This window comes from Thermobia domestica, chromosome 18 (assembly GCF_964235325.1).
Source record: "Thermobia domestica chromosome 18, izTheDome1.hap1.1, whole genome shotgun sequence".
Taxonomy (NCBI): Eukaryota; Metazoa; Arthropoda; class Insecta; order Zygentoma; family Lepismatidae; genus Thermobia; species Thermobia domestica.
In genome coordinates this window covers 18,138,949-18,164,229 of record NC_137471.1, presented here as the reverse complement: position 1 = coordinate 18,164,229, position 25,281 = coordinate 18,138,949, and the positions used below count along the sequence as shown (strand labels likewise).

At 36.8% G+C, this 25,281-nt stretch overlaps 1 protein-coding gene across 15 annotated transcripts in view; it reads left to right on the top strand.

Annotated features, from left to right (window-relative positions):
* The window catches only part of Spn (protein phosphatase 1 regulatory subunit spinophilin), a 304,267-nt gene that overhangs the window by 199,611 nt on the left and 79,375 nt on the right, over nt 1–25,281 (top strand). For 14 of the 15 annotated variants that reach the window (XM_081746431.1, XM_081746430.1, XM_081746429.1 and 11 more), the window contains 8 exons: nt 1,849–1,869; nt 5,341–5,508; nt 10,186–10,351; nt 13,278–13,433; nt 15,085–15,345; nt 17,368–17,535; nt 18,551–18,829; nt 22,273–22,422. In XM_081746431.1, coding sequence (XP_081602557.1) covers nt 1,849–1,869; nt 5,341–5,508; nt 10,186–10,351; nt 13,278–13,433; nt 15,085–15,345; nt 17,368–17,535; nt 18,551–18,829; nt 22,273–22,422 — 1,369 coding nt within the window. The remainder of the gene's footprint in view (nt 1–1,848; nt 1,870–5,340; nt 5,509–10,185; nt 10,352–13,277; nt 13,434–15,084; nt 15,346–17,367; nt 17,536–18,550; nt 18,830–22,272; nt 22,423–25,281) is intronic. The other variant, XM_081746434.1, reaches the window with a different exon arrangement.

Genomic DNA, 25,281 nt, shown 5'->3' with positions numbered 1-25,281 from the left:
TAATCGTGGAACGTTAAACTAAAAGATTTCATTTCATTTTTTCCGTTAGAATGGGAACCATGACGTCTTCGATAATCGATGTTTAGAAGGGCATAGATACTCTCTTGACCAAATCATCTTATAACCTGCTAATATATATATATATATAATAGCATTAATTTCAGTGATAAACGATTTTCCGCCACTAGCAGTTACAGAGCACCATCATCAGTACTGTAACTTCATTGCCAAACCTTGTTTTGTACCCATTTCAATGATTAACCAAATATTCATAAGTACTGTATTTTACAGTTAATGATCAGGAAGTATGATTGCTATGAGATGCCATCAAATAGGCGTGTGACAAAGCAGAAGTTCATCTACCTGGTAGTAATGCTGAAGTACACCTGTTACCTTACTTATTGAACTTGCAACTTCTGGTAGTCATGTTAAGAAATATTGAATACCTGTTAAAATCTCTGTATTCGTATTTGTAGCTAGCTTATTTTGTAGCTTATTTACATAGGCTTACAAGAAGGGCTTCGAGAAAATGAAGAGTAAATCCCTTCGTTGTTTGTGTTATCTTTGAACATAATTAGATTTCAGGAGAAATACTGTGAAGCCTATTGAGATGTTCACGTGCTTAATTCGGCCGTTTATCTGTGGAGCCATGAAATGTGAGCGTCATCTGATTTTGTAGGAATCTTAAGCCATTGGGAAAATGGTTGGTCTGTGAAATGGACGCCACTTGATTGACTGATTGATTGTTTTGTATACGCGCCCTTCATCAGCAACGAGGCTGTCTTGGACGAGACCTACAGTATAAAGTGGGGCCTGAACCACTGTAGTGTGTTCGATACTCTCCCTCTCGGAATCAAGCCCGGAACCTCAGTGGTAGAGCGCTCACTTCCTGTGTGAGGGGTCTCTGGTTTGAACCCAGCCATATGAATTCTGGTGAGTTTTCTGTTCTCTCGTTTTTTCCCAATGAGCTCCTTCGTGGCTAAGCGGTTAGCGTATGCGCCTTTGGTGTGGGAGACCCGGGTTCGATTCCCGGCGGGAGCTCATGTGGTTCGAATTCCACGTTAATCAGTAGATCCACGTCTCATATAGCCTCGCTGCTGAACGGGACGTTGAACTCAACCCAACAACAACAACTACGTTTCTTCGCACATCTTTATTCCACCAGTTCATAATTATATATTTTCTTCGACCATTCGTCTCCTTTAGCTTAAAGGACGTAAATATTATTACGTTAAATGTAAGGATTTCGTTTCCCGGGACCTCGTGTGGTAAAGGCGCGCGCACTAGTCACTAGACAGAGATGAGGGCTTAATGGACACCAAAGTTATCTGATTCTAATCCCATGTAGTGCATCATGCAAAGTAGCTTGAAAAATTCAAAGAAGTAGAAAAAGTTTTAAGAATGTTCGTTAAATCTATGAAGCTAATATTGTATTAAAGATATCATTTTCCTCATTTGTTAAGAGACTTCCTAACCACCCTGTTGGCATAACTATGTATTGTATTACTTCATGACGGCCCACTCTTGTCAAATTCAACATTATCTCTGCAACTAACGTTGACCATCTCATACAGGTTTCACAGTAGAATTGGATTACATCGTCTTTATTCGACGTACGGTTTAGTCAATAGAAAAAGATGTGGGGAAAGTTGCAATTTCTAGTAGCATTATCAAGTAGCAATGAATTAATGTTGATGCATGTAATGCTTGCATTTGGCATGTTTGACAAGGCATGGATAATCTAACCCTTTTATGTTGAGAATCTTGCTGTTGCAGCTAATCCAAGTATTATGCCAAAAAAACTAATCTGCTGAATCTCTCTCTCTCTTTTCCATCATCGCACTGAAGCATTCTGGAAAAAAGAATTCGGTAAGTACAACTTCTGTTTATTAACGACTTTTGCTTTGCTATTTTAATGTCCGTTCATTAACAGTAACCGTTTCAAGTTATTTGCAGGATGTGGCAATTAAACGGGCGTTTTAAAGTACAATAATATTTGTACTTGCTATGACGTAGACTCGTCCCTCAAGAGGGTGAGTTTGAATAGAGTGTAGGATACGGTGTACTAGTTATAAGAATAGAAGCATTATTAAATACATAATAAAAAATTCAAATTAATAGACAGAAATTGAGAACACTTATTTGTCATGGTTGCATCCGTCAGTATTAGCAGATCAAAATTAAGAAGAAAAATAAATAAATAAATAAAGTACGATATATCTGTTAGTTGCTAATTTAAAAGTCGCTGCTTAGTTGGTTTGTAGATTTAAATTATCTTTGAACGCAGCATACCGTTTGTTTTTACAGTATTTAAAATACCTTTGAGACTCTGGTTACATACATATACATCCAGTCAGGGGCGGATCCAAGGGGGGGGGGCAATCGGGGCGATAGTCCCCCCCCAGAAGAGGAAACTTTCTTATTTTATATATATAAAAATAAAATCCATCCCAGAGTTTGGAGCCCTTAAAAGTAGCATTATGACAAGCCTCCCCCCCCCCCAGAAGTTGGTCCTGGATCCGCCCCCTGCATCCAGTTATTAAGTTTCAGAGATGTCAACATTTTTGATAATCCAATCTTATCATACCTATTCTTTCAACGGCTCTTCACTTTAGGCACTCTATAACGGCGTAGTATTTATTGAATACAAAAGACCATATCACTAGATAATATTTCCATGAACTCAGTCACTTATGACCCTCAACAACTTATAATAATTTCAGCCATGTCTGGCTCATTTTCACTCACAACAGTTTTACCCATTATAAACATGAACCTAGTTACATCCTTCTATTGTTCTTTCCGCAACACCTTCTCCGATATATTCTAATTAAAACCAAATACATTGACTACTACCCCAACAATATTCCTGCGTTCAGTTTCTTGGAGAGAAGTTATACTTCATTAATTCGAGAAGATCTCTCCTCTCTCTCTGTCTCTCTGGGCCGCGGTAGCTTAATGGTAGAGCGTTCACCTCTGGTGTATGGGATGCTTGGTTCCTTCCCAGCCTGCGCCAAGTGAACTTTGTGGTAGACAAATATCCTGTGCGTGGGTTTTCTCGGGATTTTCCCGTTTCCTCCCACTTTCTTCATGCCACCATTTCATATATTTCTCATCATCAGCGTCTCCATTAGCCTAACCGGCATAATTGTGGGACGTAAAACTTAAAGGTTTCATTCTCTCTCTCTCTCTCACACTCACTCACCTACTTACTTCATAATGGCATTTGTGAAATATATACAGCCGTATATACTTCGATAAATCTTGTATTTTGAATATAAAATATTTTACGAAATAGTGTTCATTCTTTAAATGACATTGTCTGTCATTGCTTAAGACCGTCAGTTGTGGCAAAATGTCAAGTTTTGCCATTTTATGGTTGTTTCTTCAATTTTGTTCACTTTTTTTTTTACCGGAAATACAAGTCACGTTGCTTTTCTTTATCATGGAACTCAGCTCACCTGTAGCTATGAAATTTTAACACTCCTCATGGGAAGGGGTATATAATTCTTGACCAAAAAATATACGGAAACCATGATTGATGTTGTAATGAATTCTGAGATTGTGACGCGCTTCAAATATGATCCTTTCCATCACTAGATGTTGAACGATCGTGTTTGAGCTTTAAATGTATCCTATTGGATGTACGGCTTAAATCTACAGAAAATGTTTATGTCGTGGAGTCAGAAGTGAACTATGTGTTGCATATCATGACTACTTTATTAAGTGCCAAGGCAGAGTTTACATAATGTAAACTGAGTTTTCTTAATGTAGATATTGCCCAGGATACTTATTAACGTAGTTTTTTTTTTTTTTTTTATGCAGTTATATGATAGTAGCGTTATTATGATTCATATTTTTTTCCCCCTGTTTCTTCATTTTGATGTATTCAAGTTATTGATACTTTCAAAGGTCGTACGTATTAACTAGTGCTGTTTACAACCTTCAATGTAAATTGACGTATTTAATTGAGCCTTTGGGAAATTAATGACACAAAATGAATATATACATTTTTGCGATAGAAACTGCAATTTTTAACATTTATTTTGTCATTTTCAGTATTTTATTGTGCCTCAGCTGCTTGTGTTTAGTCATTGTGTAACGAATTTGACGTCCTATCATACAGAGACAGTCAAATTACAGTAAGACGGAAGTGTGGTGATGAGTTGGGTGTGTTTCTACGTTAAGGGTCGGTTCTTTTCTTTTTATATCGATTTGGATGTAGCCTAGGTAGTAATTGCTTCGTTCAAATATGCCTACTGATGGAGGGAACTTCTCTACCGAGTAAAAATTTACTGGCATGTACAGTGACGGCACAGGAACGTTAAGGGTAAAGTCCCTTTTGGTGCCAGGGGTCGTTCTGACACTACAAAAGAGCACCAAATCCACTGCTTAACCATAATCCTTCAAAGTTCAACCCACTTCCGAGAGCTTTCTGAAAACCACAAAGGGGCTCAAGTCATGGCCCCGTCTATCTCAGATTACGGCTAAGATATTACATGTCGTACCAGAACAGATAACTTGTGCAATCTGCTCATTCCGGAGTGGGACAAACCTCTCCTCTCTCGGCAGAATATCTCTTCACATTTGGTCCATCATACTTTATGAGAAACACTAAACCAGGAAAGAATTTACTTGTAGCCCTGGTGATGGGCAATAATAATTATAATTATCACATTATAACTACTTTTGTCCATTATAACTTCCACCTGGTTCATTTGTTCGTATATACAGGGTGAATCTGAAAGATGTGCACAAATTCCGGTAGGTGATTCGTGACATGAAAAGAAGAAACACACACACACACAAATCCTCTTGTATATGTCAAATTCCGTGTCATGTAAGAGTGACAGGGAGTGCCAACTTGGAATCGAAACTCGAATCCTGACAATTGGAACGGAAAAGAAAGATGTGTATAGCCTACGCGACGTGGAATTCGACAATATGCAAGAGGACTTTTAGTCTTCTTTTGAAATCACGAATCATCTCCCGGAGTATGTACACATCTTTCAGGTTCACCCTGTATATATCTGGATAATCACAGAATATTAGCATGTGTCATAATAATCTACGAAACATTATCGTAAGACGTAAAACAATATTTTCTCTAATTTCTTGTATAGAAATGTTGCAAATTTCAGTTGTCATAAGTAAATTGGCAGTCTTCTTATGGTACTATTACGTTTTTTTTATATACCTCTCTAAGAGTTATTACTTGCTTTCGTATAAAAACAAATTTATTTATCGTTGCCTGATTAGAGTCGCTGCATTTGTATGCAATATTTGTAAGAATCATGCCTATTATGATGTGTTAATAAATATTTTCGTTGCCTTCTTCAGTCAAGAAGCTCTTTTGTCTGACGAAGAGGCTCAGGAAGTGACCCGACTGTTGTCGCCGACTCAGGACACGGAAAGGAAGACCGATTGGATGGCAGATACAGCGTCAGTCAATGAGGAATCAGTCACCCAAAGTGAATCAACCATTCATGAAACAGTGTCTGATTACAGGTGAGCGTGTCTCAAAGTATTCCACTTCACGGGTGGCCCAAAAGTAGGTATACAGATCAGCATCGATCAAGTATGGCATTTTAACTTATTAAGATAATGAATTCATTTGCTTTGGTTTGTTCCGAACTTAAGATATAAGTAAAAATAAATTAAGAAAAGATAAGGAAGAAACTAAGTTAATACCTGTATGGATAACAATATAAGTAATTGATATAAAATGTCATGACCGATTAATACTGGACTGTATACCTACTTTTGGGCCACTCTATATTTAGTCCTCTAATAATAATAATAATTTATTAGTCTGTCTGCGAAGTGCTTTATATTGTTAAGGAATTCAGTTCCAAAGCGTATGTGTAGTCACATAATGTGCGATTGTATTCACTGTTCGTAGTGAAGAAGTTTACTTGCTGGTAATTGGGGTTAATTTGTGACGTGGGAAAGTATTTAAAGGTGAAGGGAAGAAGAACCCACACCACCAACCAACTGATGGGAGTTGTCATTTGCAATGACCGACACATGTTTACAGTTAGTCTCTCTCTTCACATACACAATATTTCCCAATGAGTTATGGAGTTCCAATTTAAATCCGCTTTTTATTATTATTATTATTATTTACGAAGAAATTAAATGTCGACTAAAAGCAGGGAATTCGTGTTATTATTCAGTTCAAAACCTTTTGTCATCGCGAATCCTGTCGAGGAATTTGAAGCTTTAAATGTATTGTAATAACTTGTGTAGGTAGAGACAATGATAGTCCGGGATTCTAGCCTTTCACTTATTTATTTTACAAAAATACAAAATAGTCCTTGTGTCTACAAAGTTAATGTATCTTCCTTATGACCAAAGGTGAAGGAAGTAATGTTTTATACGGGAACCCCTTCGCTCATGGCAACCACCGGGGTGTCTTGTAGTGACTTCAGGCTATAGTCCTTAGGTAACCTCCTCGGCTCATGGCAGCCTCGCGAGGTATGGTTTTTGTTGAGGAATACCGTTTGCCTCAAGGGAGCCTCCAGGGATTTTAGAAAAGGTAGAGCCCCTTCGTCCAGTGTGACCTCCAGAGCTTATTAAGGGTTAGCGAGCGATAAGTGGTCAACTGATACCTCCTTCTTTGGCTCGACTTTTATAGGCCTTCTTCAGGTGGCTCGTCCTCTTTCGATTCCCATCGTGTTGATCTTCATGTCTTCTTGGTCTGTGTATCATCTGCTTGTTTATAAGCAATAGGACGTGTCATCTGTAAACATGTGCTCATGCTGTAATGTTGGGATCCTTACAATATAAAACGATAATCATGCCTGTTGTGCTGTATGGTTGTGGAACATGGTCACTTACTCTCAGGGAGGAACGCAGACTGAAAGTGTTTGAGAACAAGATTCTAAGACGAATATTCAAACCTAAGAGAAACGGGAATGGTAGAAACTTCATAACGAGGAACTACATAATTTATATCATTTACCAAACGTTGTTAGAGTCATCGAGTCTAAGAGGCTCAGGTGGGGAAGTCATGTAGCCAGAATGGAAGAAAGTAGGAACGCTTTCAAAGTTTTAACTGGAAATCCAATCGGGAAACAACTATTAGGAAGACCTAGGTGCAGATGGGAGGACAATATTAAGATGGATCTCACAGAAATAGGAATACAAAGTAGAAACTGGATCCAGTTGGCTAAGGATAGAAGTCAATGGAGAGTTTTTGTGAACACAGCATTGAACCTGCGGGTTCCATAGGCCATAGAGTTAGTTAATTAGTTTTATTATTATTATTTGATCATGCGTCACTCCATATTATTTTCAGCTGCGTTGAACCCAGTAGTAATAACTAATTGCTAATGGCTGTTCTCATCGTTTGATGACATGTGAAAGTGGAAGAAGTGGTTGCATAACTTTCAAAATGATGTTACCTCTTCTTCACTTTCATCCTTTTCTAACTTATATTTTGTTACTGCTATTTCTACTACTTTCCTGTCTCTGATGAATGATTATGGATTAACCTGAGATTGACCAAAAAGTAACCTTAACCAGTAGGACCACGTTATATTATGCAAATAGTATTGCAGCGCAGTTTTCCTACAATGGTATATCGGCGAAATTGATTTGAAAGCGTGTTTTTGAGAGTGATTAACATATTCAGAACATTATTTATTTTACTAGAGAGAGTTCCTTCCACAAGTGAAGTACCATGACTTTCTGAGCTGTCCTCGTCTTCGTTTACGTTTACATTATTAATATTCAATAATTTGGGAAGTAAAAAAAAATAAAAATAAAAAAAAAATTAAAAAATCAAATTTATGCAACAAATATTTCATCTTCAGGTGCCAAACACAGTAGCCACTCAAAACTTTTCCAGTTTGTGAGTTGTTACTTGTAGTCATCAATGCGTATGACACTAGGGAAGAAGGTAGACATTACGATAAGTGTTCTTCCTGTTTCATCTGTTTATGTTACGTGCGAAGAAGAAAGAAAGCAAACATATTTGGCAAAAGCTGACGTGCTATAGTGCATGTCAAGTGGCAACAAGAAAACAAGCCAGGTTGGGGGAGAAGGAAGAAAGATATTGCGATTGAAATTTTGAAATTTTCAAAAATCTACTGTATAAGGCCAGGACATAGACAGAAATTTAAGTTCTTTAGGAAAAGAAACTACATATTCTGACCAAAGCATATACTCGTACAGTTTAATAAATAAGTAAATAAATAAATCATTACAGTTTCGGCAAAGTATCTTTGCCTTGATCAGACACATAATAAAACACAATCTCTACGACTACAGCCTATATATCTCAGAAAATGAGAGGAGGTCATATCTACGATCCATCCTTTCATTTTTAACAATTTTTAATTGATTACATATTTGCAACTTTCAATTATACAACTTTCACTTGAACCTTAACCTTTTAATTGGCACACCTGTGTTATTTTAATGAACGACTTCGAAACTGTAACGAATTATTGATTTATTAAATAGTATATGCTTTGGACAGAATTTGTCTTTTATTTTGTACAAGAAGTTTCAGAGCTAGTGGTATTCAAAAGAAACGAGTTCACTGTTTCTAATTAATGCTTCACGATATCAGAGTTCACGGTATTAGAGTTGGTGAATCGTCATTTTGTAAAATTTTTACGACTATATACCATTATCGCGAACTGCAGTTGTGATAATGGTAACAATTGAACCAATTTTGTGGAAATTCTTTACATAATTAAACACTTTGTAGGCTTACTAGTGCTAGTAATAATCAGCTTAAATAATTAGTTAATCTAAGTATTAATTTCAATGAAAAATGCATGGGGGTGCGGTGGCTCAGTGGTAGAGCGTTCACCTCCGGTGCTTGGGGTCCCTGGTTGGATCCCAGCTCGCGCCGTGTGGACTTTGTGGTGGACAAACACCGTGCTCATGGGTTTTCTTGGGGTTCTCCCGTTTCCTCCCACTTTCTTCATTCCACCATTTCACTCATTTTTCTCATTATCACCGTCTCCTTTAGCCTAACCGGCATAACCGTGGGACGTTAAACTTAAAGATTTCATTTCATTTTTTCAATGAAAAATGCAGACAATAAGCTACTACTTTAAAGCCTGCTTGTTGCTCTAATTAGAACTGATTTCAACCAAGTAAAAGGTCGTTAATGATGATTAACAGATACCAAATATTATGTTGTATTGTAAGAGTACGTTCTATTAAGTTTATTAATACGTTATTATTAGCCCTTCTCACTAGCCTAGTAGCTAGCTCTTGTGCTTTTGATGCATATGGTCCCAGATTCGATTCCTGATGAGAGCAAAAAAAATTGAACTTCACTATCGTTCACACTTTTATTAATCATCTGTCTCCTTAATGGCATTAATTGCGGGGTGAAACTAAATACAGTAGAATTCCGAAAACTCAGCCTAATGTAAACCGAAGAGTTTACGAGTTTGTGAAAATGCCGTGTTATCGAGAACAGGGCTAAAAAAGAATAAGCACGAGTGTTTCCTCAGAAAATACAGTACTGTGCTTGTATATATTGGTGTCTATAGAGAATAAACTGCCCAATTATCCTCAAACGAAGGAAAAGTACATACTTTACGAAGGCATACAGCTTTTGCTATACATTAAAATGAAAATTAATGAATACACACTGTACAATAATTTACCTGATAAGACAGACCTCAGAAAAATATTTTATGAAGGCATAAAGCTGTCTGTAATGAAAATTAACTAGCCGACTTTGCAGAAACTAGTGTGTGACCGAGTTCTCCACCGGGTTATCGAGTGCCGAGTTTTAGGGACTCTATTGTATATATATTTATATATTATTATTATTATTATTATTATTATTATTATTATTATTATTATTATTATTATTATTATTATTATTATTATTATTTCTTTTAAAGCATTTAATATCATCATTTGTTATGAAAAGTCAAATTTGGTGCAAAATAATTTATTAATGCTGGGTATGTATTTCTCCATCATTGGCCCCGCAATTTACTTTCACCCCAGACCCACAAATCGACGGAACGGAAACTTCGTGGACGACGATTTTGTAACAACTGTCCCATATTAACCAATCAGACAGTGTCTTTCCAATTGGCATCAACTGTAATTAAATATTGTTATTACTTATGCTCTTTCTTGTTTGTGTAAATGTCTGACTTACTCTTTCGGACTTGATAATTTTCTGATCATTATTGTTTGCAGGGAAAGAGACGTTACGTTCACAATGGAAGATTCCTATTCCAGTCAAATAGGCTCCAGATCAGGATCTGAGTCTGGACTTCTTGGGTCCATGAGTAGTCTAAACGAAACGGAAGAACCAGAAGTTGTACCTGAAAATTATTCCTGTATTGGAAGGCCGACGAAAGAGGTAAATATGTTTAAACATTTCCTCAGTTGTTATAGTCTTCAAAATACTAACTTTAATAATAGTTACTACGTATACTATCAATAACCACTGGTGAACTGCTGTTCTATCCATATATAATCATTCTGTAAGTAACATCTTAACTTACATCATCATCATCATAATTTTTTTTTCTCTCTCTCTCTCTCTCTTCTTTCTTTTTCTTTCTTTTTTTCTCTCTCTCTTTTTAGAGAGAGAGAGAGAGAGAGAAAAAATTATTATTATTATTATTATTATTATTATTATTATTATTATTATTATTATTATTATTATTATTATTATTATTATTATTATTATTATTATTATTATTTTACAAGTTTCAATAACATTAGCGTATCAATACACCATAGTATTACCAGGCTTCTTCCAAATCTAGAAATCAGGGAAAAGTCAGGGACAACGAAGTGATATGAAAAATCAGGGAAAGTGGTACTTAACCTGGAAATTAAGGAAAATTGCGGATTTTTGCATAGGAAATGAAATATTTTTCTGTTTTGCTTATTTGTAGAGATAAGCTGATGATTCAAACGCGAGAGTGCAATGAAGGGAATAAGCAAGTCTGAAGCAGCCAGTTTAAGTAATTGCATTACGTAGTATTGTTATTCAGTTTTTTAAACCTTTTTTCTCACTTAACGAATTTGTAAGAAAATTATTATTGTAATAATTTTACAACATTAAGTGAATAAACAGTCATTACTGTTAGTACCTTTTATGTAGTGCTCCTTAGGTATTACCGGTATTTGTTTCATTTACCTTCGTTTTAACATTTTGCACCACGTAATTTGTGTACAGTACATTTAGTATCAATAATATGAAAAAAAAAAAATAATAATGAAAATAATGGAGGTTAGAGAATTGGAGCTATAATGTTCCCTCCTCCAAATCTTTATTATGTCATATCTTTAAATACGTGTATATGTAAAAATACAGGGTGTCTGAAAAGTTTCCTGACATAAGGTAACTCTGTTATTATAGGAGTTACAACAAAATGTAAGAGAGAAAACCGTCTGTAAATATTATGTTTTCAATCTAAAGTGAAGTTTTTTTTTTTTTTTATTATTTTTTTTAAATCGGACGAGTCGTTTGGGATGTACACTCTTCATGCGCTCAATGTTAAATGAAAATTCACATTGCCATTTACCTGGACCCACAACATAAGTGAATGAAGTTATGTCTTTACACTAACGTGTAGATAGCCAGCCTCCGTTTCAAACATGCTTCCATTCGCTATACTCTTACAAAATTTATCCACCTCCCGATTTAAAAAATTCTGAAAACATCGTATTTAGAGACTGTTTCCCCTCTTACATTTTGCTGTAACTCTGATAATAACAGTTACCCTATGTCAAGGGACTTTTGAAACACCCTGTACTTTCATGGAATTTGGGAAAAGCTGAAATTTCTTTAAATAAATAAGTAACACTTTCTTATCAGAGCTGAACACGCTTATTTATTAATACCAAAATGAAGTATTACAGTTTCAACAACATAACATTGTCTTCATCAGACATCTCTTTAAAGTAATTAATTGTGTTTCTCCTTATTTGCTACATTTTTAGAAATCCGTCTCATTTTCTTTGGAATTAACTGAAGCAGTATCTTAAAACTTTTCTAAAAATTCTAATATTACAAATATTACAACTGCTCGTTAGACCAATTAGAAAGAGCAGGAAACGTGATTTTTAAACACTTGAGGGACACGGAACATAATTGGTGTGAGGTTGAAGTATTAGGATGAGAACAAAGGACGTTAATAGGAAATTGGAAGGAAGCCAGATTGATTAAAAAAAGAGAAAAGCTGTGTTATAAATTGGAATACAGAACTTAAAATTGACCAACAACGGGCAAGTTACTGGAAAGACTTAATTTGTAGCTCAGTTCTCTGCTAGACCAGAGAGGGAAATGGATCTGTGGTGTTTAGTTTCATTTTTGTCAACTTTTGTTATGATTGGCTGAATCCGTTTTGATCAGCCAATTAACGTTCAGAACCATTTTTCGGGATCCTGTTATATTTAGATGCAACAGTGTCTGACGAAGCAAATATGTTCAGTTAGTTGGCGAAACTGTTACACAGTTATAATTTTTTAATAAACGTTGCTTCAGTGATTTGTTTTTCTAGTTCAAGTTGTTTAGATAGGAAAGCTAATATAAACCAATTAGTTAGAAATACAATATAATGTAATTGTGCTCATGTAATGTTAAAATATCAGTGATCAAGAGACAGCGAAATTTCGCTACTCACGAATTTGCGAAAATGTCCAAAATAGGAATGATTACATGGAGCAGATGTGATATTCATTAAATCACAGAAATTAAATGGAATTTGGCTGAAAGGCATTGGTCAGGCGATTTATTTTTTTAAATAACAGTTTGAGAGCAATTTAAATGGAATTATTAAATGATGTGAATTTGGACTTGTCTTTTTCATGCATTTTTTAGAAATATATTGGAATGGAACTCTTATTGGTGTGAGTGTGTGTGTGTGTGTAATATCTTCTGTTTTTCTTGTAAATATATGACTTGTACTGTTCCTAACACAAGGAAGTAAATATTTTATATCTAAGCACCCGTCCGTTATTTTTAATTGTTGGGAATTTCTACCATTTATTCACAAGATTTTTTTTTCGATCTGGCTAGTGAAGAAATTTCGCTGTCTGTGCTCATCTTACAATTGATATCTGCCATGTAGTACAATGTTTGTGAAAATGTTACTTGAATATCAATTATGAAAAGTAAGTTAAAAAATAAATAAATAAAAAACCTTAGAAATACTTAAATTGAAAATTCAGTACAAGTTGTATCGTTGTTGAATGAAGTATTACATGGAGATTTGTCTTCCAAGAAATGTAAAAAATCACAGTTTTCAATGTGAAATTTATACTTGTTGCAGGCATTTGTTGAAAATGGCGTTCATTACTTGGAAGATGGGCATTTTTGGATGGAAGTTCCTGGATTACCAGAGTCAGACGACGATGAGGATGATTTAGATTACCCAATCCCAGTGAAGCTGAATTGCAAAGTAAAATTCAGTTTAGATCCGATAAAGGTATGTGTTTCATAGTAGATGTGAAGAGAATTGTGATTAATTTGTAAATTCTCAGTTTTGTGTATTAAATGTAATTTGTTTGCTTGAATGAAATTTGCACACGTAGTTCATTACGAAATTTATTGTCCATGTAGAATGTACATAGTGGAAAAGTTATGCGGGTTATCAGACAGCAGTCTGATTCCCATCGAGAGCTCATTGGTTCGGATTCCATGTTAATCAGTAGGTCCACGTCTCATATAGCCTCGATGCTTCACGGAACGTTAAACTCACATTTAACTAAACTCAGACACCAGTCTGTGATACACGTACTATCCACCACGATTGATTCGTGTATGACAACGCGTCTCTGTTTTTCCTGAAGAATGACTGTAGCTATCGTGGAAACCATGAGTTGGAATACTTCATCTGTACGGTTTTTTTTTTTTTGGGGGGGGGGGGACACTGAGTCAGTGGTGGTGTTCATCTTATGCGAGGAGTCCCTGATTTGTTCCCAGTCCATGTGAGTTAATGGTGGACAGCATCTTATCCGTGGGTTTTCCCGGAGTTCTCCCGTTTTCTCACATATTCTCATTCCGTCAGTTCTTTCACAGTCATTCCCTTTCATCAATGATCTGCCTCCTTTAACCTACTGGAGGTAGATAACCATGGGATGTAAACTTTGTTTTTAATGGACTAAAAATGAGAAAGTCACAAGGCAATAGGTCAGGGTTGTATACAAGTTGGGCAAGATCGTTCCGTCAAAACAGAAGTGTGTCAGTATTCTCTTTTTCCGACGTGTAGTTGAACATTATCATGCAAAAAATTATGCGTCAGCTTGCAGGTTCTTTATTCTTGATGGCACGATCGAATATAGTTCGCCGAGCGTAGTGTAGTCGCTAAAACACTCTTCTTTCGTGCGAGCGGTTTCGGGTTCTATATCTATTGTGTAAATATTTTAGGTTTTTATTTATTTTGTTATTTATTTATTTATTTATTTATTTATTTATTTATTTATTTATTTATCACTGACATCGTGACGTGATTGGTTGATTTATTCAAGGTGTTGGGCTGTCTCCCTAGCTTTCTAACTTCAAAACAGCGGGGAAAACGATCTCTCGCGTTGACGCGCCAGGAATCAAACCATTTCGATTGAGAGTGGGAAAGGAGGGGCGAATTACAAAGCTGTGAAGACTTCACATTCCGTGTTTTTTTTCACACTCAGTGACAGTTATATTCGTGCGAAACAGAAACTGCGCAGTCCTCTGAGTTTAGGTAGAAACCATTCCTACTAAACACTAGTCGCCAATGGCGACCGGAAATTTTGCGCCCTGTTCTAGATTATAAGTGCGTATTTTCCATGTTTGTAGTGCCTGAACATCCAGTCTGTAGTGATCAATGTTGGAATTCTGTTTGAATAGAAAATGAAAGTAAAAGTTAGATGTTTGTGCTGTTTCTTGAATTATAAGTTTCTCATAGCTATGTTTGTAGTACCTGAATATCCGGACTCTAATTATTACCTAAGTAACTTTTATTTTGACTCCTGTGAACGACCCAGAGTCTCAAAGTTGTGTGAAGTTGAGGTAGTTTCGGACAAAATGCGGACTTCTTCAGCTCATGTGTTTTGTTCTCATATATTCAAATAAGAACTTTTTATCTTCTTTATCAACAGGTGTACAGCACGTATTCAGTGTCCGAGTATGACCGCCGTAATGAAGATGTAGACCCGGTGGCTGCGTCTGCGGAGTATGAGCTAGAGAAACGTGTGGAGAAGATGAACGTGTTCCCTGTTGAATTGACCAAAGGTTCCGAGGGCCTTGGCTTAAGCATCATTGGAATGGGTGTTGGAGCTGATGCTGGACTCGAAAAGCTTGGCATTTTTGTTAAAACTATCACAGATGGTGGTGCAGCGTCTCACGATGGAAGGATACAGGTAATTGGATGGACTTGATTTTCACAGAGAATCTTAATTATTAGCTAACATGATTTCTTCTGTTATTCTGAATGTTCACTCGTTACTAATACTAATAATAAATAGCAACGTTTCAGTCTGTGCATCACGCTAATAGATATCGCTACCTGCGCTTCAATGATTTAAATCAACACAATATTGTGTACAACTAATTCTTGAATAATGGCGTTTGGGGTGGTTAAATGTAAACACTAAGAGCTTGTAACATATAATGTTCAGCGGGCGGAATAACTTCTAAGAAACTGACATTTGAAGGAGCACGTGTTGTCCTATCGTGAGTATTCAGTTGAGGTGCCCGCTGTGCTCCTTCCACTTCCGTTGATAAACACTTGTGAACATAGCTTACAAGGTGGCAACATTGTAATGTTGTTGTCCCTTTCTGCACTGGCGCAAATCCCAAAGGGGATGAGGGGAACATGTGCCCTCCAATCTTGGAACTGGGGGGCCTGCCCTGCCCCCAATGATCCAATTTAATTTTTTTGGGAGGGGGGGAAAGAAGTGTGATAATTTGTGCCCGATTGCCACAAAGGAAAGTGAGATGAAATTGATGTCCCCCAGTATAAGCCTTAAATCTGCCCGCCTCCCAATGTTGAAGACAACTCTGCTCCACTGATCCTCCACAGCATTGTTTTTCAACTTCATAAATATTTTAAACATCACTTAAGAAAAACAGAAAGAAAGAAAAAAAGATTATGGGAACGCCCCCCCCCCTCTTCCCCAGTGTTGAAGACAGATTTGCGCTGCTGCCTTTGTACAGAAAACTTCCACTAGTAACTGCAATACGACGTTTATGATTGGCGCCTCTCTCTGTGACCTTGATAAAGCCGTGATGTAACTTCCTTTCTTAACACAAATTTTCACTTCGTTTTGTACTGTTAATTTGTACTGATTTTGATCCGAGTATAATAATAATAATAATACATAGCGTGTTGTTCACGTGTACCAGCTTCTTAGCTTCACAATAATATGTCTTAAGAATACATGACATATGACGTACTTATTTGTCTATATAATTCCCACTAGTATCCAGACACTTGTTTAATTGTGACACTAACTTTCTGGATCCTCACATCATAAAAATCTGCTGCGTGCTCCTCTTGAAGTTTTGGGTTGAGGTTCAATGGCTATGCCGTCATTGAAGCGATTGTTACCTCATGTTTTATCGCCCGTCACAGTGTAATACAGAAATGCTTCCTTCTTCTCTTTGTGACTCGAAACCCATCCGTTTCTTTTGGTGCTTCTCACTCAACTTTTTAAACTCATCGCGTTCACAGTTTTCTGTCAAGCTTTGTTACACAATTGCGAGCAGTATGATTCCCACTACCTTGGCTACGCTAGAATTTAACTCATATCGTCACACACAAACTTTCACGCACCTGACATGTGGTAGGATCTTGGGATCGACAGTGCCGTTTCACACACACTCACTTTGATAACATCAGCTCTTGCACTGTGGCGTAGATACTGATGGAATACTTATGACTCAAGATCCGTATCAGTGTTATAACTTCAGGAAAAAAAATATATATATAATCTGTAATATTTCGTTATGTATACCGTCCTGGTGCTTCTTCGTTTTTTTTTTTTTTTTTTTTTTTTTTTTTTTTTTTTTTTAATAATAAAGAATAATTCCGAATTATCTGTTTGTATTCTCTTTAAGTTCTCTCTTCCCGTATATTGCAACGAAATAATAAAGTTTTAAGGATTGAAAACCAGTAAAATACCTGAAATAAAGTTGTTTTCTTACGAAATATTATCATTTAACGGTATAAGATAAACGTAGCGCCGAAAGGTTAAATCTACTTATTCAGGGTGTCTACCAGTCAAGGAATTTTTAAGGTCATGGAAAATGAAAGGCAATTTCATTATAAGTCTGGAGAAAATTTCAGTGTTGTTGATAGCACTGAATTAATAGCAGTATTGTTGATATATCTTTCCAGGATATCGATATGCCAACTGTGATGTGTTACCTTGTGATTTCAGGTCAACGATCAAATTATTGAGGTTGATGGGAAGTCATTAGTTGGTGTTACGCAGGCATACGCAGCATCTGTTCTTCGCAACACTTCAGGTCTTGTTCGATTCCTGATTGGCCGTGAGAAGGACCCACAGAACAGCGAGGTTGCTCAGTTGATCAGGCAGTCATTGCAGGTGGGTATTACAGTATTATATAGGAGCTTGTGAGGAGGTATTTTGCTTACGATTATGGTTATTTTCTAATGTATACATTTTTTAAAGTACCTTATATTTAATGTGAAGATCGCTTGTTTATTTTTAACATTCACTTCCATATTTCTTGAGAACAAATATTTGTGATAAATCGCCAACTGTATATCGAAGAGAACGTTTAGGGCTGCCTAAAAATCTGTTGATTAAGCTAGCCTAGTTTGTGGTGTCGATGATATATGGTGATAACATCATCCTCCCTTTGAAATATAGCAGATTACTATTCACAAAGATCTATCATTAGGAAGTGTGAAGGTAAATCTTTAAAATAAAATAAGAATGTAAACAAGGCTTGTCTTCCTGTTTTTTATCTTCACTCACAATAGAGAAGTGGAAAAATAAATGCTTTCAGTTCCGTTAAATGAAGATGGAATATGTTTCTCCCAGTCTTTTAGGTGTGTGGCATTATGAGGGTTTAAAAAAAATGAGGAAATAGGTTGAAAGTAGTAACTCATTCTTAAAATATTGTTTTACCAAAGATTTCATTAGTAATCTATGAAATAAAAGAACAGTAAATGTGTTAGGAAGGAAATGTGGAACTTGGATATGCGTGATTATTAGGAAGAGTATTACTTGAGAAGTTCCAGATACAGTCTTCAGCCTTCAAGACCAGTTTACACAAATCATTAGTTCAGCAATAACAGAAACAATGGGAATTTATCAAAGGCGTCTCGTCTTTGAAAGTACCATCCCGTCATTCGCCTGGTGAAAATGAAGAAAATCCTGATAAAAAACAGTCATAATGCCCCGCTAGTAGGACCTTCCGATCGCAAAGGATTGATACCCATTAGCCTACGCCTGCTGGGTCAGGTAACATTGAACCCATCCGACATATAACGGATAATTCTTATTGTTGGCCTCTTTCTATCTTACATATTTATTTTTAAAATGTTTTATTCGAAATTTTAATAGTGATATTAATATTTGTTATTTTGTCTAGGCGGACAGAGAACGAGAAGAACAACGCAAGCAAATGGAGCAGCCGAGCCGCGGTCGTGGAGATGTTCCAGTTACGTCATCACCTGAAGGAACTCGCTCTGAAGACAGCAGCGTAACCGCTCCTCTGCCAGGATCTGCAGAAACTACAGCCACATCACCCACTCCGTCATCTTCCCCAGATGGTGGGGGAAGCCCTCCTGCATTCGACCACGAGGCAGGAAGCCCCAAGTCGATGTCTTCTGATAGTGACGTCGAAGCTCTGCAGCGGCTTCTCAAGGAAGTACGTTAACTTTTTACTTATAAACTCTTTATGATACATATTAAACAGTTGAATAAAATGTTTGTTATCTCAGTGTCCTTTGAAATTTAAAAGACGCTAAATCATTACGAAATGTGTTTGATATCTCCATCGGTAACACATCGCATAGCTTCACCAGAACTAACTAACTAACTAACTCTATGGCCTATGGAACCCGGAGGTTCAATGCCGCGTTCATAAAAGCTCTCCACTGACTTCTATCCTTAGCTAACTGCATCCAGTTTCTACTTTGTATTCCAATCTCTGCGAGATCCATCTTAATATTGTCCTCCCATCTGCGCCAAGGTCTTCCTAATGATCGTTTTCCGATTGGTCTTCCAGTCAAGACTTTGAAAGCGTTTCTACTTTCTTCCATTCTAGCTACTTGACCCGCCCACCTAAGCCTCCTAGACGTGATGACCCTAACAATGTTTGATGAACCGTATAAATTATGTAGTTCATCGTTATGAAGTTTCCGCCATTCCCCATTCCCGTTCCTCTTGGGTCCGAATATTCGTCTCAGGATCTTGTTCTCAAATACTTTCAGTCTACGTTCTCCCCTCAGAGTAAGTGACCATGTTTCGCAACCATACAGAACAACAGGAATTATGATATTTTTGTATATTTTAAGCTTCAAATTTCCTCGACAGAATTCGCGATGACAAGAGATTTTGAACCGAATAATAACATGAATTCCCTGCTTTTAGTCGACATTTAATTTCTTTGTGAATATGATTTTCGTCTGTTAATAGCTTCACCAGACTCGTCCTAGTGTGAGATTGTCTTAAATGAGTTAAAGGAACGTGAATCATCAGAAAATGATTGAATCGATGATTGCAGAAAGAACTTCAATCCGTTTTTGTGAAGATCTTTTGATTGGGATAAAAGACATACCGTTATATGAGTTGTCTAGTTCCAAAACGCCTCTTGTCCATTTACATCAAATCTTAGAAAACCAAGAAAAACTGTAGGGTCGATGCGTTTTGTAGAACTGGAAATATTCGAGGATGTTCAAGTTTTTCACATGAACACACTGAAGTATTCCCAATTAAACAAAACATGCAGATCTTACATTTTCTTTTGGGATTTGCAGTAAATGGACAAGAGCCGTTGTATAACTGGATGACTCATATGAAAATAGACATGGGGATTTTTTAAAATTATAAATGTAAAGGGAATGTATTAATAATTTCATTAAACTATAAGGGCCCTGAGACTGTTTTGCAGACTAAAAGCATTCTATACTATGAGAAAAAGCGGAAAGGCTATTACTCACCGCAAAAAAACATGTAACAGAATTTTCTTCTACGTGCAACAGGTAGCGCTTTCGGAAGATGCAGCTTCCTTCTTCAGCCTAAGGTAGACTTCAAAAAGGATAAAATCCATGAAGGAAGGTTTAAAAAAAATGGTTAAAAGGTTAGGATATGTAAAAAAACTAATCTTCTGTCAAACATTAAAACACACGGGAATAGAAACTCATTGACATTGTACACTACTGTTGACTGTTTTCTCTCCATTTAGAAAGAAAGGAAAAAAAAATTTTAATGTTTGACAGAAGAATTGCTTTTTACATATCCTAACCTTTTAACCATTTTTTTAACCTTTTTTTTTTTTTTTAATCCTTTTTGAAGTCTACCACAGACTGAAGAATGAAGTTGCATCTTCCGAAAGCGCTAACTGTTGCATGTAGAAGAAAATTCTGCTGCATATTTTTTGCGGTGAGTAATAGTGTAGTTATACAAAGTTTGATTCAGTTATATTGAGCCAAACTTGAATATGCCTCTGATCTAGTAAATGCCGTGTTTCCGCCACCATTTATGTTCGATATTTAGACCACCTCCATTGACTATTGCTCGACATCGAAGTTTCCATTGCAGGAGACTGCGTTGCGGTTGGACCATGGATATTGCATTCCACTTCTCTTTACGGGCTTTCTACAGGCCGGAGACGATGCGGACTCATCAATGGGAAAGGCGCCGCTTAAGGAGTCCGAAAGCACAATATCCATTGAGCTGGCATCTGAGCTCTTGACAAGGGTGTCAGAGAACGTAATTGTCGAAATTCAGTTTCCTGTTCCTTACGGCGATATAATTCCAGCGATGTTTCGCCGTGTGGTTAGATGCCTTATCTTAGTGCAGTTCACTCTGGCTCACGTCTTGTGTACAGTCCGCAGCAAAAAACCTGCAACATGGGCATGTAAGTTAATTACGAAACGACAAAGTATTTTGCTCCAAAGTAAGTGTCCAGGCGAGGACGCCGAGGTTTCTCCTGCGTGATTTGTGCCAGTGAGACGTTATATTGAATGCCCTGGCTGTTAGGCGCAGTTTCACAATAAACTTGCATGCTCATGTTGCAGATTTTTTGCTGCGGACTGTACAATGCTGGGATTTCATGCTGGTACATTTCACTCAGACATGAGTTTGGTAGTACGCAGCATTGAGTTTAACGTTTCGTTATAACAGAATCAACTTCTGTATTAGGTCATGGATAGGTCTCTGTTGTTTTTTATATAAATAATAATAATAAAAATAAATAAATAAAATAAAAAAAAATATTACTTTTCATTTAGATGTTTTATAGCTTAACTTTCTGTACTGTACTATCAAGATTTACAATTGAGTTATAATACGAGGGCGGATCAATAAGTAGCGGATAATTTATGTAGAAGCTGGTATAATAGGTAACACATCAAGAATATATATCAAGTAAATACTCATATTAAACTTACTTTTCAACATAGTCCCTAACACATTTCTCTCATCGTGGCACAAGTTTCAAAATGGCATGTTCATAGAAGTTCATCTTTCGCGAGTATAGTTATCTGCATACAGCAGGCCAAGAATTTGTTTATCGTGCCAAAAAAAGATGATAATCTGTATGTAAGAAGATGGATTCGCCAGTCATTACAAATAGCCTTTTCAGTGGCCATGACATTTGGTTCGCTTGATGCTCTTGCTGGACGCCCAGCACATGGGAAACCCGCAACATTCACAAAGCCCTCTTCAAAGAAGATGTTGTGCATACAATCGTCTCGAAACACACACATAATTTCCTTGTGAATTTCAGTCGGGGTTTGCCCTTTTGCCCAGAAAAAAACGAACTACACCTCTCTTCTCTTCAGAAGTAGACGGCAGTGACACATGTACCATCTTTGCTCAGTAGTTCTTGCGTGTGCCGCTAGAGGTACACCTGATCGAACAACTGCCGAGTTCAAACTACTTCCATTTCTATTGTCACATTCCAGAAAAGTATAATATTGCATGAAATCGAAAAGCACAGTTTACTAACTATTGTAATGCGTTACTTATTGATTCTTTCTCATATTTTTGTTTTCCATAAACATATTTTCATTCTACGCTCCTAGAGATAGCAATTGTTATGAAAAGCAAAACGCTTAAAATAACTTAAAGCTATCATACTTTCAGTTACCTGATTTGGAGCAGACGGGAAGTAAAAGTGGAGATTATTTGGAAAGGCTACGACAAACTTCGCAGCGGTTGAAAGACATGGAACGTAGTCTTAGTGCAACGAGAAAAGAAGTGTCTATGTACCAAGATATGTTGGAGCAATCCCAGGTTAGTAGCTTCACACACAAAAGCAATTATTGTTAATTAGTAAGTGATACACAGATGAAAAGAAAATTACAGTACTACCTATACCTTAGCGTATTGGAGTTATAGGCTTATCATTTCAATGTATTACTTGTCTTCTGATATTTTCATCCGGACAATAACTTGAAGTTTCTAATTAGATGAAAAGCAGGTTTTGAATAGTAATATTTTATAAGCTTCCACATCCATTGTGTTTTGTCAGTTTTTTTAGGAATTAAGTTTGTGAATTTGTTGAAGGCATTAAAAGATTATACATGTAAAAATCAAGAAACGCAGTTAGAAACGTTAAGGTGCTCCGGATGAAGATGGCATCTGTAATAAAACTCCAATACGGTAATGTACAGAACTAATTTTATTATTTATATCAGTATGTACTATACAAGTATGAAAATCTTAACTTAAAATGATGTACAAAATTATTTTTAGTTAAATTTTAGTACGAGGGTGATTCTGAAAGTAATGCCTCCAAGTGATGCCTTTATTTGTGTTTAACATATGGCACCAATGCAGATAACAGTGGAAAGCTTTTAATGTGAGCTATAAATAGTGGCACATAGTCCACATTACGGGCAACACATTTGCGCCAACGCGAAACAAGGTTTTTCATGCCGTCGGCGAAGAATTGTGGTGGCGGCTGGCGATGCCATTGCCGAACTGTTACTTTCACCTCCGTGTCACAACTGTAGCGTTAATCCTGAAGGTGATCCTTAAGTTTGGGGAACAGCCAAAAGCCTCAGGATGTAAGGTCCTGACTATAGGGAGGATGAGGCAGAATGTCAACAAACACTTTGTAAGCAGATGGGAAAACTTTGAAATTTTTTGGCGGAGGAGAAGACGTGTGGCGATACTCCGTTGAGTGACGCTTCGTTTCCGGGTCGTAATGGTGTATCCACGACTCGTCGCCGGCAGTGAATGTTTTGGGCGCACAACCTTCCACAGGCAGAAATTGAATGACAGCCCGCTGTTTCAACCGGACGTCACCACTGGGTGCCATGGATTGCTCCATTACTCCGGAACGAGAAGAGATAGGAAGATGAAACAAATTACATTCTATAGGTTGAACGTCAGTGCAATAATAATAAACAGTTCAGAATGTTCGCAGTACTACTGACCAAGTAGTGGACTTGGACACATTATTTTTCTGAATCACCCTCGTAGTTTATTAATATTTATTCATAATTGGTATTTAGTGTAAAATTATTTCAATAGTGTAAGTTAATCACACTAGCTCTTTCAAACAACGTAACAAACTCGGTGATTTACACATAGCATGGTGGATTGCGCCGAGTTTTGATTCCATATTAGCACACATAGCAGTGCAAAACAACGAGTAAACCAGCAAGCTTGTTGCTTGATTTGAAAGAATTTGTGTGATTAAACTACAGCACCAGCAAAAGGTAATGATTATATTATTATAAAGTTCAAATTGAAATGATTTTACAATCCAACTAAATACGAATTATGAATAAATATTAATAAGTAAGTGTTTTCAGCAGTTCAGTGCAAGATATGTGTACCTTTAAAGACATAAATAAAGATAATTATAGGCAATCGTATTATTTTACAGCCAATATAAATATGTGTTTAATATAGTTGGGTCGTTCAATATATAGGTTTCCCTAAGCTGTAAAATATTTATTTTCTAAGGTATATTTGTAACTTATCCATACATGTGTAAGTGGGTCCTTCCTCACCTCAGCATACAATTCCCATTCAGGCATTTGTCTCACCGTTGCACGTATTTGTCCAAACCCTTTGCCAAAAAAAATCAGGGCTCGGGTTATTTAGTACTCTTTTCGCACTCCGCTTCATTTCTTCACCTGTTTCGAAATATTCACACATGCAATTTGTAGAGTTTAACACAGAAAAAAAATATGGAAGTAACTCGGTGCTAAATTGATTAAGTTAGGTTAGGATCTAGATTTCTGGGCTTTCAGCACCTAAGGCCATTTAGTGCTTCACGTTTTGAGGGATGACGTCCCTCGGCGAGCACACTATCCGGGGAAAGGGAAGGAAGAAAGGATGGGGGAAGGAAGTAAGCGGCCTGGGACCTATAAGTTAGGTACCGCCCCGGCATTTGCCTGGTGGGAATGAGGAAAACCTCATTCAGGGTGGCTGGCCTGAAAACGCGTTTTACACTTTTTCGACCGAGTGCCCCCACCGAGGCGCTAAATTGAGGGTGTATGGAGACTGGGACAACCGTTCCCACAATTATGTCTTGTTTATGTGCTGAGTGGAGGTGAACATTATCACCAAGAAGATGAGACTAAGGTCGCTTATGTTGAATTGCGTTTCCCTGAAGAAGAGTTCAGGTTCGACATAAGCGTCCTGGTGTTCTGTCAACTGGTGATGAAGAAGTGAGGAGAGTGGTAAATAGGCTAGAGCCCTGATTTTTTGTTTGTTTGTTGGTTGCAGAGGGTTGCGACAAATTGATACAACGCTGATACAAATGCTTGAATCTCAAAGGGGATTATGTGGGGAAGTGAAGAAAAACCCACCTACACATATATGTATAGTTTAGAAATATCGAAAAAAAATATATTTTTTATAGCTTAGGGAAACTTCGAACGACCTACGTACTTCATGTTTCTATGGAAGTATAACAATAGACCTATTAATGTTTTCTTGTTTCTTACGGAATAATTTACAGTATATGTTGAACTACACATTTCAAGTTAAATATAGCATAATCTAAAAAGATACTGGAAATTTGAATCTGATCAATATGATTTTAAGATTAAATGTATGGTAACTGAGAACTTTCATTTTGTTGGCTGTAATAATGTTGCTTTGGCTGGACAAAATGTATTATTAGCTTATATT